Below are 13,814 nucleotides of genomic sequence, written 5' to 3'. Positions count from 1 at the left end.
AAACAAAAAATGTAATTCATCCTCCCTTAAATGACCGCACATTGGACAAGAGGAGAGTAACGAGGGCTCAGTCTGAAACCACTTTTCATAAGCATTCAACCCAATCGTTCTCGTTCTAAATCTGGCGAGACTTGTTCGGTGCCACTTGTTTGTCACGACTGTGATATATTTTTCTGTTTGAAATATACTTTTAAAACTATAAAACCATCTATATTTCTCAGTGCTTTCCATTTTACAGTGCCAATTCTGTTTATATGAAGCAATTAGCCTATCTTTGAATTCTGAAACAAATCCTTCTACACATCCAACTCCCTGACACATCCACACAATCCCAAATCCATTTACAGTTAATGTCTTCTTTACAAAATATACCCAGTTTTCCTTCCCTCTCTCATGTTCATTTACTAACATTTCATACGCCTGCTTACATAATCTCGATGTGGGTAGCCTTATTAATTTTAACCAATATTTTATACATTTCACACATGATTTAATATATAGTGGGTATCTACCACTTTCTCCATATAATACAGTATTTGAAGCATGTAATGGAACATTTAAAAAACGTTTAATAGCTAATGTATGTACTTTTTCTAAATCTTTGATATCAGAAAGTCCCCAAATTTTGGCACCGTATGAGAGAGGCAGAGAGAGAGAGGCAGAGAGAGAGAGAGGCAGACAGAGAGAGGCAGAGAGAGAGAGAGGCAGACAGAGAGAGAGAGGGGCAGAGAGAGAGGCAGAGAGAGAAAGGCAGAGGCAGAGAGAGAGAGGCAGAGAGAAAGAGGCAGAAAGAGAGAGGGTGAAAGGTGGGGAAAGAACATGACAGTAAGACAGAGGCAGAGAGAGAGAGAGGCAGAGAGAGAGAGGCACAGAGAGAGAGGCAGAGAGAGAGGCAGAGAGAGAGAGAAGCACAGAGAGAGGCACAGAGAGAGAGAGAGGCAGAGAGAGAGAGGATGAAAGGTTGGGAAAGAACATGGCAGTAAAATCAAAGACAAAAATCAGAAAGGGATGGAGGCAGGCAAACAGATACAGACAGAGGAGGATAAAAAAAAAAAAAAAAAAACACAATCAGAAAAAGGGACCACAAAAAAAGACACAGCTGGCCACACCCTGACTCACCTCTGATTCCCTCAAAGGAGATGAGGTAATCACCAGGTGTGTCCAGACTGACCAGAGACACTGCCCCTGGGTCCACACACTGCTGCTGCTCCACGCTGCAGGCACACATCACACTGCTCACTACAGGACAGGGCTTAACATTGTCATCATCACTAGTCATTGTTGTCAGCATTAACATCACACTGCTCACTACAGGACAGGGCTTAACATTGTCATCATCACTAGTCATTGTTGTCAGCATTAACATCACACTGCTCACTACAGGGACAGGGCTTAACATTGTCACCATCACTAGTCATTGTTGTCAGCATTAACATCACACTGCTCACTACAGGACAGGGCTTAACATTGTCATCATCACTAGTCATTGTTGTCAGCATTAACATCACACTGCTCACTACAGGGACACGGCTTAACATTGTCACCATCACTAGTCATTGTTGTCAGCATTAACATCACACTGCTCACTACAGGGACAGGGCTTAACATTGTCAGCATCACTAGTCATTGTTGTCAGCATTAACATCACACTGCTCACTACAGGGACAGGGCTGAACATTGTCACCATCACTAGTCATTGTTGTCAGCATTAACATCACACTGCTCACTACAGGGACAGGGCTTAACATTGTCACCATCACTAGTCATTGTTGTCAGCATTAACATCACACTGCTCACTACAGGGACACGGCTTAACACTGTCATCATTAGTCATTGTTGTCAGCATTAACATCACACTGCTCATCACTACAGGGACAGGGCTTAACATTGTCACCATCACTAGTCATTGTTGTCAGCATTAACATCACACTGCTCACTACAGGGACACGGCTTAACATTGTCATCATCACTAGTCATTGTTGTCAGCATTAACATCACACTGCTCATCACTACAGGGACAGGGCTTAACATTGTCACCATCACTAGTCATTGTTGTCAGCATTAACATCACACTGCTCACTACAGGGACAGGGCTGAACATTGTCACCATCACTAGTCATTGTTGTCAGCATTAACATCACACTGCTCACTACAGGGACAGGGCTGAACATTGTCACCATCACTAGTCATTGTTGTCAGCATTAACATCACACTGCTCACTACAGGGACAGGGCTGAACATTGTCAGCATTACTGGTCATTGTTGTCAGCATTAACATCATACTGCTCACTACAGGGACACGGCTTAACATTGTCACCATTAGTCATTGTTGTCAGCATTAACATCACACTGCTCACTACAGGGACAGGGCTGAACATTGTCACCATCACTAGTCATTGTTGTCAGCATTAACATCACACTGCTCACTACAGGGACAGGGCTTAACACTGTCATCATCACTAGTCATTGTTGTCAGCATTAACATCATACTGCTCACTACAGGGACAGGGCTTAACATTGTCATCATCACTAGTCATTGTTGTCAGCATTAACATCACACTGCTCACTACAGGGACAGGGCTTAACATTGTCAGCATTACTGGTCATTGTTGTCAGCATTAACATCACACTGCTCACTACAGGGACAGGGCTTAACACTGTCATCATCACTAGTCATTGTTGTCAGCATTAACATCACACTGCTCACTACAGGGACACGGCTTAACATTGTCATCATCACTAGTCATTGTTGTCAGCATTAACATCACACTGCTCACTACAGGGACACGGCTTAACATTGTCACCATCACTAGTCATTGTTGTCAGCATTAACATCACACTGCTCACTACAGGGACACGGCTTAACATTGTCACCATCACTAGTCATTGTTGTCAGCATTAACATCACACTGCTCACTACAGGGACAGGGCTTAACATTGTCACCATCACTAGTCATTGTTGTCAGCATTAACATCACACTGCTCACTACAGGGACACGGCTTAACATTGTCATCATCACTAGTCATTGTTGTCAGCATTAACATCACACTGCTCACTACAGGGACACGGCTTAACATTGTCACCATCACTAGTCATTGTTGTCAGCATTAACATCACACTGCTCACTACAGGGACAGGGCTGAACATTGTCACCATCACTAGTCATTGTTGTCAGCATTAACATCACACTGCTCACTACAGGGACAGGGCTTAACATTGTCACCATCACTAGTCATTGTTGTCAGCATTAACATCACACTGCTCACTACAGGGACGGCTTAACATTGTCACCATTAGTCATTGTTGTCAGCATTAACATCACACTGCTCACTACAGGGACAGGGCTGAACATTGTCACCATCACTAGTCATTGTACTGACATGCAGCCCCTGTAGTACTGACCTGTAGTAATGTAGTACTAACCTGTAGCCCCTGTAGTAGTACAGACCTGTATCTCCTGTAGTACTGTCCTGTAACTCCTGTAGTACTGACCTGCAGCCCCTGTAGTACTAGTAATGTAGTGCTGACCTGTAGCCCCTGTAGCCTCTTTAGTGCTGACCTGTAGCCCCTGTAGTACTGTAGTAATATAGTACTGACCTGTAGCCCCTGTAGTAATGTAGTACTGACCTGTAGCCCCTGTAGTACTGACCTGTAGCCCCTGTAGTATTGTAGTAATATAGTACTGACCTGTAGCCCCTGTAGTACTGACCTGTAGCCCCTGTAGTATTGTAGTACTGACCTGTAGCCCCTGTAGTACTGACCTGTAGCCCCTGTAGTACTGTAGTAATGTAGTACTGACCTGCAGCCCCTGTAGTATTGACCTGTAGCCCCTGTAGTAATGTAGTACTGACCTGTAGCCCCTGTAGTACTGACCTGTAGCCCCTGTAGTATTGTAGTAATATAGTACTGACCTGTAGCCCCTGTAGTACTGACCTGTAGCCCCTGTAGTACTGTAGTAATGTAGTACTGACCTGCAGCCCCTGTAGTATTGACCTGTAGCCCCTGTAGTACTGACCTGTAGCCCCTGTAGTACTGACCTGCAGCCCCTGTAGTACTGACCTGTAGCCCCTGTAGTATTGACCTGTAGCCCCTGTAGTAATGTAGTACTGACCTGTAGCAATGTAGTACTGACCTGCAGCCCCTGTAGTACTGACCTGTAGCCCCTGTAGTACTGTAGTAATGTAGTACTGACCTGCAGCCCCTGTAGTATTGACCTGTAGCCCCTGTAGTAATGTAGTACTGACCTGTAGCCCCTGTAGTACTGACCTGTAGCCCCTGTAGTAATGCATCAGACTGCCGCTGATAGTGATGAACAAGCCCTGCACCTTGGACACATAGGTCTGGTTGCCCCACCCTGTCCCTGTGGCCTCCAGCAGCTCCATGTTACCCAGAAACTGTAACACCCACCATGTAACACCCACCATGTGACAGTGCATGTAACACCCCACCATGTGATGGTGCATGTAACCCCCAACTATGTAACACCCACCATGTGACAATGCATGTAACACATCACCATGTAACACCCCACCATGTAATACTATGTAACAGCCCACTGTGTAACAGTGCATGTAACAGCCCAGGGTGTGAAGGCGTCACAGCCACAATACATGATGTAAGGCACCATGCAGCAGTGGCCAGTGTGGTAAAGTGAGGGTCCTGCATTCCTTCTTCTTCTTCTTCTTCTTTGCGTTCGACAGCTACGCAGTCAGGGTCAAAGTCCGAGGGATGCCACAAACTCGGACGTCCGGTGAAGATCGGCTGCCATCCCCCAGAGCTTGGTGTTGAGGTCAGCACCCCCAGGCCAGGACTGCTGCCGCATCTTCACATACAGGGGGCAGTCTTGGAGAATATGGGATGGGGTCTGGTCAGCCTGGCCGCAATCACATAGGGATGTGGCTGCCACTCCAATCCTCTTCAGGTGTGCTCGGAGGCCGCAGTGTCCTGTGCGAAGGCGGTAGATGGTAGTCTGGTGTCTTCTCTCCAGTGTCCTGATGGGATCCTGGTGTGCCTTGTAGCCTCCGTTCAGGGTGACCCAGCCTCTTCGGAATCTGCTGCGGAGGAGAGTTTTTGTTTCCTCATATGTGGCAGGAATAGTTGGCTGTGTGAGCTGGCTTCCTTCCTTAGCGAGGTGGTCTGCACGCTCGTTGCCTGGGAGGCCTACATGTGCAGGCACCCACTGGAGGGTCGTTGGGGCTGTTTGGGTAAGGGTTGTGAGGGAGGCCTTAAGGGACTGGATAAGTGGACCAGGATCAGGGGAGTCAAGGGCCTGGAGTGTGGACATGGAGTCAGTGAAGATGGAGATGCTGCCAAGGGGCTTTCCACAGGAGGAGAGGAATTCTGCTGTTGTTTTGATGGCCAGGACTTCAGCTCTGAAATTGGAGCAGAGCTTTCCTCCAGGGAGTGCGATGCTGCTGTGCTCTCCATCGGGAAATCTGACGTAGACACCACTGCCTGCATTCCATTTCTGCAAGAACTACAATTCTGACTCCCCTCACCCACCATCCACTGCACAGACCTTCTGTGGTGGTCTGGGACTAGTCTTTCAGATGAGATAACTGACGGAGGTCCTGTGAGCAGCATGAGCCTTGTGCACACACACACACACACACACACACACACACACACACACACACACACACACACTCACTCACTCACTCTCACATGCAGCAGAAAAAGTAAAGACAAAATGGTGATAACAGACTATAGTGATGGCTTTCCCTAGAGAACAACCTGAATTCCATGCCATAAAATCTGCTGTGACTGAAGTATAGCACAATACAACACAGTGTTCCATCACACAATCTGCTGTGATTGAAGTATAGCACAATACAACACAGTGTTCCATCACACAATCTGCTGTGATTGAAGTATAGCATAATACAATACAGTGTTCCATCACACAATCTGCTGTGATTGAAGTATAGCACAATACAACACAGTGTTCCATCACACAATCTGCTGTGATTGAAGTATAGCACAATACAACACAGTGTTCCATCACACAATCTGCTGTGATTGAAGTATAGCATAATACAATCCAGTGTTCCATCACAATACAGTGTTCCATCACACAATTTACTGTGACTGAAGTATAGCATAGCATAATACAATACACAGTATTCCATCACACGATCTCACACAAAAATAACGGAAAATTTTAGAAAAAGCAAAACAGTATCATATAGAAGAATAAGAAGTATACTAAAAAAAAAAAAGAACACTGTAGCATACCAATATTAACAAAACATTTTCTTAAAAGACAAAAAACACTGTAAAGTGTACTGAACAGTAAAAGCACTGAAAAATAACAGAATATAAATCAATACAAGTGTGCATACAGTAAAACAAAACACTGTCAAACTTATACAAATGTCATCCACTCAAATTAAATACCTACGTGAACATATGCAGATGTACTCATTTTTACAGCACACAAACAAACATGACAATAAATGCATCCTTCCACACACATGCACACACACAAACACACACAGCTCAAATGAAACAAAAATTCAAACACTTACTCTCTGCACGTTGAAGTTTTCCATGACAGGGATATTGTTGACCTCACAATCCCCCTTCAAGTATCTTTGCTCTGCACAAAAAACAACAATGGTGACAGAATTTCTCGCTGTACTTTTTCTTGGGACAACAAGGAGGAGGAGGAGGAGGAGGAGGAGGAGACATTCTAGGTATCAAATGATTCCCTTCAGCTTCAAGGCACAAGGAACTCAGCATAGCACACAGACAGAATGAAAATGATAACAACAATAATAATAATGAATATTTATATAGCACACTATATAGAAATGTGCTGTGGATGCTTTACAATAACAACAATAATAATAATGGATATTTATATTGCACACTATACAGAAATGTGCTCTGGGTGCTTTACAATAACAACAATAATAATAATGGATATTTATATAGCACACTATACAGAAATGTGCTCTGGGTGCTTTACAATAACAACAATAATAATAATTGATATTTATATAGCACACTATACAGAAATGTGCTCTGGGTGCTTTACAATAACAACAACAATAATAATGGATATTTATATTGCACACTATACAGAAATGTGCTCTGGGTGCTTTACAATAACAACAACAATAATAATAATGGATATTTATATAGCACACTATACAGAAATGTGCTGTGGATGCTTTACAATAACAACAACAATAATAATGGATATTTATATTGCACACTATCAAGAAATGTGCTCTGGGTGCTTTACAATAACAACAATAATAATAATGAATATTTATATAGCACACTATACAGAAATGTGCTCTGGATGTTTTACAACAACAATAATAATGGATATTTATATAGCACACTATACAGAAATGTGCTCTGAATGCTTTACAATAACAACAACAATAATAATGGATATTTATATAGCACACTATACAGAAATGTGCTCTGAATGCTTTACAATAACAACAACAATAATAATGGATATTTATATAGCACACTATACAGAAATGTGCTCTGAATGCTTTACAATAACAACAACAATAATAATGGATATTTATATAGCACACTATACAGAAATGTGCTCTGGGTGCTTTACAATAACAACAATAATAATAATGGATATTTATATAGCACACTATACAGAAATGTGCTCTGGGTGCTTTACAATAACAACAATAATAATAATGGATATTTATATAGCACACTATACAGAAATGTGCTCTGGGTGCTTTACAATAACAACAATAATAATAATGGATATTTATATAGCACACTATACAGAAATGTGCTCTGGGTGCTTTACAGTAACAACAATAATAATAATGGATATTTATATAGCACACTATACAGAAATGTGCTCTGGGTGCTTTACAATAACAACAATAATAATAATGGATATTTATATTGCACACTATCAAGAAATGTGCTCTGAATGCTTTACAATAACAACAATAATAATAATGGATATTTATATAGCACACTATCAAGAAATGTGCTCTGAATGCTTTACAATAACAACAATAATAATAATGGATATTTATATAGCACACTATCAAGAAATGTGCTCTGGGTGCTTTACAATAACAACAATAATAATAATAATGGATATTTATATAGCACACTATCAAGAAATGTGCTCTGAATGCTTTACAATAACAACAATAATAATAATGGATATTTATATAGCACACTATCAAGAAATGTGCTCTGGGTGCTTTACAATAACAACAACAATAATAATGGATATTTATATAGCACACTATCAAGAAATGTGCTCTGGGTGCTTTACAATAACAACAACAATAATAATGGATATTTATATAGCACACTATACAGAAATGTGCTCTGGGTGCTTTACAATAACAACAACAATAATAATGGATATTTATATTGCACACTATCAAGAAATGTGCTCTTGGTGCTTTACAATAACAACAACAATAATAATGGATATTTATATAGCACACTATCAAGAAATGTGCTCTGGATGTTTTACAACAACAATAATAATGGATATTTATATAGCACACTATCAAGAAATGTGCTCTGGGTGCTTTACAATAACAACAATAATAATAATGGATATTTATATAGCACACTATCAAGAAATGTGCTCTAGATGTTTTACAACAACAATAATAATGGATATTTATATAGCACACTATCAAGAAATGTGCTCTGGATGCTTTACAATAACAACAACAATAATAATGGATATTTATATAGCACACTATCAAGAAATGTGCTCTGGGTGCTTTACAATAACAACAACAATAATAATGGATATTTATATAGCACACTATACAGAAATGTGCTCTGGGTGCTTTACAGTAACAACAATAATAATAATGGATATTTATATAGCACACTATACAGAAATGTGCTCTGGGTGCTTTACAATAACAACAATAATAATAATGGATATTTATGTAGCACACTATCAAGAAATGTGCTCTGGGTGCTTTACAATAACAACAACAATAATAATAATGGATATTTATATAGCACACTATCAAGAAATGTGCTCTGGGTGCTTTACAAAACACCCACCACCTAAAGGGCTGGACACTGAACTGATTTCTGACACACTGTGTTCTGTCCTGTGTGGGGTCCTTTATAAATCCTTTTTGAAGCACACACAGAAAAGCAAGAAAGGAAGACAAAATACAGACAGGAGTGGGGTCAGCAAGGTCAGTCCAACAACAGAAGCAATGTAATTAATCTTCCAGACACAGACAGGACACACAGTGCTGACAAGAAAGGAAGACAAAATACAGACAGGAGTGGGGTCAGCAAGGTCAGTCCAACAACAGAAGCAATGTAATTAATCTTCCAGACACAGACAGGACACACAGTGCTGACAAGAAAGGAAGACAAAATACAGACAGGAGTGGGGTCAGCAAGGTCAGTCCAACAACAGAAGCAGTGTAATCTTCCAGACACAGACAGGACACACAGTGCTGACAAGAAAGGAAGACAAAATACAGACAGGAGTGGGGTCAGCAAGGTCAGTCCAACAACAGAAGCAATGTAATCTTCCAGACACAGACAGGACACACAGTGCTGACAAGAAAGGAAGACAAAATACAGACAGGAGTGGGGTCAGCAAGGTCAGTCCAACAACAGAAGCAATGTAATCTTCCAGACACAGACAGGACACACAGTGCTGACAAGAAAGGAAGACAAAATACAGACAGGAGTGGGGTCAGCAAGGTCAGTCCAACAACAGAAGCAGTGTAATCTTCCAGACACAGACAGGACACACAGTGCTGACAAGAAAGGAAGACAAAATACAGACAGGAGTGGGGTCAGCAGGGTCAGTCCAACAACAGAAGCAGTGTAATCTTCCAGACACAGGAGGACGACAGAGACAACAGAAGATGATTGAGTGACCGGGAATGAGAGTGACTTCGAGCATTTCAAAAGTGTCATGTGGAAAGGCAGGGTTATGGGAGAAGAAAAGGGAAGACTCCAAGATGTCTCTATAGACGATGGCGATGCCACCTCCACAAGACAGTCGAGGAAGTGACTTGGTTTTGTATCCAGCTCTACCACATTTAAACTGAAACTGAAACATGATCAGTACCACAGTGCACAGCTTGTGATTCACCTGGCATTTCCATACTGGCCTGGCTCTCGCCTAGATGACCTCTGGCCAGACAGACTGAAACATGATCAGTACCACATGCACAGCACACGATTCACCCTCACCAAACATGTCCACACTGGCCTGGCTCTCCCCCAGATGACCTCTGGCCAGACAGACTGAAACATGATCAGTACCACATGCACAGCACACGGTTCATCCTCACCAAACATGTCCACACTGGCCTGGCTCTCCCCCAGATGATCTCTGGCCAGACAGACTGAAACATGATCAGTACCACATGCACAGCACACGGTTCATCCTCACCAAACATGTCCACACTGGCCTGGCTCTCCCCCAGATGATCTCTGGCCAGACAGGTGTAGTGGCCAAAGTCTTCCTTCCTCATCTCCCGCACCAACAGCCGCAGTTCAAAGCGGTACTGTGACCTCTTGATGAGGGTGACGGAGCGGCGGTGGTCAGGGGTGATGTCCTGGCCATCTTTGCGCCACAGGAGGACGTCTGGGGACTTGATGTGCACGTGGCACGTCACTTCCACTCCTCGCCCATACAGCACCATCACTGACCTCTCCTGGATCTCTGCCTGCGGGGGGACTGCAAACATCACCTTACAGTCACCACACTGCCAGATGGATGACGACAGCACACAACATACAACAGTACACAGAACAGTACATATAACAGTACACAGGACAGTACACAGAACAGTACATACAACAGTACACAGAACGGTACATATAACAGTACACAGGACAGTACATATAACAGTACACAGAACAGTACATATAACAGTACACAGGACAGTACACAGAACAGTACATACAACAGTACACAGGACAGTACATATAACAGTACACAGGACAGTACATATAACAGTACATACAACAGTACACAGGACAGTACATATAACAGTACACAGAACAGTACATATAACAGTACACAGGACAGTACACAGAACAGTACATACAACAGTACACAGGACAGTACATATAACAGTACACAGGACAGTACATATAACAGTACATACAACAGTACACAGGACAGTACATATAACAGTACACAGGACAGTACATATAACAGTACATACAACAGTACACAGGACAGTACATATAACAGTACACAGGACAGTACACCGGACAGTACACAGGACAGTACATATAACAGTACACAGGACAGTACATATAACAGTACACAGGACAGTACACAGAACGGTACATATAACAGTACACAGGACAGTACACAGGACAGTACACAGAACAGTACATACAACAGTACGCAGGACAGTACATACAACAGAACACAGAACAGTACATACAACAATACACAGAACAGAACAGTACATACCACAGTACACATAACAGTACACAGAACAGAACACAGGACAGTACATACAACAATATGCAGGACAGTGCACATAACAGTACACAGAACAGTACACAGGACAGCACATGCAACACTACACAGGACAGTACATACAACAGTAGCAGGACAATACACAGGACAGTACATACAACAGTACACAGGACAGTACACAGAACAGTACATACAACAGTACACAGGACAGTACACAGAACAGTACATACAACAATATGCAGGACAGTGCACATAACAGTACACAGGACAGCACATGCAACACTACACAGGACAGTACACACAGGACAGTACACAGAACAGCACACAGAACAGCACACACAGGACAGAACACAGAACAGCACACACAGAACAGCACACACAGGACAGTACACAGAACAGAACACACAGGACAGAACACAGAACAGCACACACAGGACAGCACACAGAACAACACACACAGGACAGAACACAGAACAGCACACACAGGACAGTACACACAGGACAGTACACAGAACAGCACACACAGGACAGAACACAGAACAGCACACACAGGACAGAACACAGAACAGCACACACAGGACAGTACACAGAACAACACACACAGGACAGAACACAGGACAGCACACACAGGACAGTACACAGAACAGAACACACAGGACAGAACACAGAACAGCACACACAGGACAGCACACAGAACAGCACACACAGGACAGTACACATAGGACAGTACACAGAACAGCACACACAGGACAGAACACAGAACAGCACACAGAACAGCACACACAGAACAGCACACAGGACAGCACACACAGGACAGTACACAGAACAACACACACAGGACAGAACACACGACAGCACACACAGGACAGTACACAGAACAGAACACACTGGAGAGAACACAGAACAGCACACACAGGACAGCACACAGAACAGCACACACAGGACAGTACACAGAACAGCACACACAGGACAGAACACAGAACAGCACACAGAACAGTACACACAGGACAGCACACAGGACAGAACACACAGGACAGTACACAGGACAGCAACAGAACAGCACACAGAACAGCATACACAGGACAGCACACAGAACAGCACACACAGGACAGCACACAGAACAGCACACACAGAACAGCACACAGAACAGCACACACAGGACAGTACATGGAACAGCACACAGAACAGCACACACAGGACAGCACACAGAACAGCACACACAGGACAGCACACACAGGACAGCACACACAGAACAGCACACACAGGACAGTACACAGGACAGCACACACAGAACAGCACACACAGGACAGTACACAGGACAGCACACAGGACAGTACACAGAACAGTACACAGGACAGCACACACAGGACAGTACACACAGGACAGTACACACAGGACAGTACACAGGACAGCACACAGGACAGCACACACAGGACAGTACACAGAACAGCACACAGAACAGCACACACAGGACAGAATACACAGGACAGAACACAGAACAGCACACACAGGACAGCACACAGAACAGCACACAGAACAGCACATAGAACAGCACACAGAACAGCACACACAGGACAGAACACACAGGACAGAACACAGAACAGCACACACAGGACAGCACACAGAACAGCACATAGAACAGTACACAGAACAGCACACACAGGACAGAACACAGGACAGCACACAGGACAGCACACACAGGACAGTACACAGAACAGCACACAGGACAGTACACAGGACAGCACACAGAACAGCACACACAGGACAGAACACAGAACAGCACACACAGGACAGTACACACAGGACATTACACAGGACAGACCACAGAACAGCACACACAGGACTGTACACTGAACAGCACACACAGGACAGTACACAGAACAGCACACACAGGACAGTACACACAGGACATTACACAGGACAGAACACACAGGGCAGCACACAGAACAGCACACAGAACAGCACACACAGAACAGCACACACAGGACAGCACACACAGGACAGCACACACAGGACAGTACACAGGACAGTACATGGGACAGCACACAGAACAGCACACACAGAACAGCACACACAGAACAGCACACACAGGACAGTACATGGAACAGCACACACAGGACAGTACACACAGGACAGTACATGGAACAGCACACACAGAACAGCACACACAGGACAGCACACAGAACAGCACACAGAACAGCACACACAGGACAGTACACAGAACAGCACACACAGAACAGTACACACAGGACAGTACACAGGACAGCACACAGGACAGTACACAGAACAGCACACACAGGACAGTACACACAGGACAGTACACAGAACAGCACACACAGGACAGCACACACAGGACATTAC

General features: G+C 43.5%; 1 protein-coding gene across 2 annotated transcripts in view; it reads right to left on the bottom strand.

The window, feature by feature from the left end:
- Window positions 1-13,814, bottom strand: part of LOC143289709 (uncharacterized) — a 145,638-nt gene that overhangs the window by 102,093 nt on the left and 29,731 nt on the right. For both annotated transcript variants that reach the window (XM_076598766.1, XM_076598767.1), the window contains exons 11-14: window positions 10,407-10,694; window positions 6,529-6,599; window positions 4,268-4,395; window positions 1,120-1,214 (exon numbers count right to left, since the gene is read on the bottom strand). In XM_076598766.1, the coding sequence (XP_076454881.1) occupies window positions 1,120-1,214; window positions 4,268-4,395; window positions 6,529-6,599; window positions 10,407-10,694 (582 nt within the window). The remainder of the gene's footprint in view (window positions 1-1,119; window positions 1,215-4,267; window positions 4,396-6,528; window positions 6,600-10,406; window positions 10,695-13,814) is intronic.

The sequence above is a fragment of the Babylonia areolata genome, chromosome 14, assembly GCF_041734735.1.
Source record: "Babylonia areolata isolate BAREFJ2019XMU chromosome 14, ASM4173473v1, whole genome shotgun sequence".
NCBI classification, from domain to species: Eukaryota; Metazoa; Mollusca; class Gastropoda; order Neogastropoda; family Buccinidae; genus Babylonia; species Babylonia areolata.
Note: the sequence above shows the minus strand (reverse complement) of the source record. Positions and strands in the feature narration are given on the sequence as shown.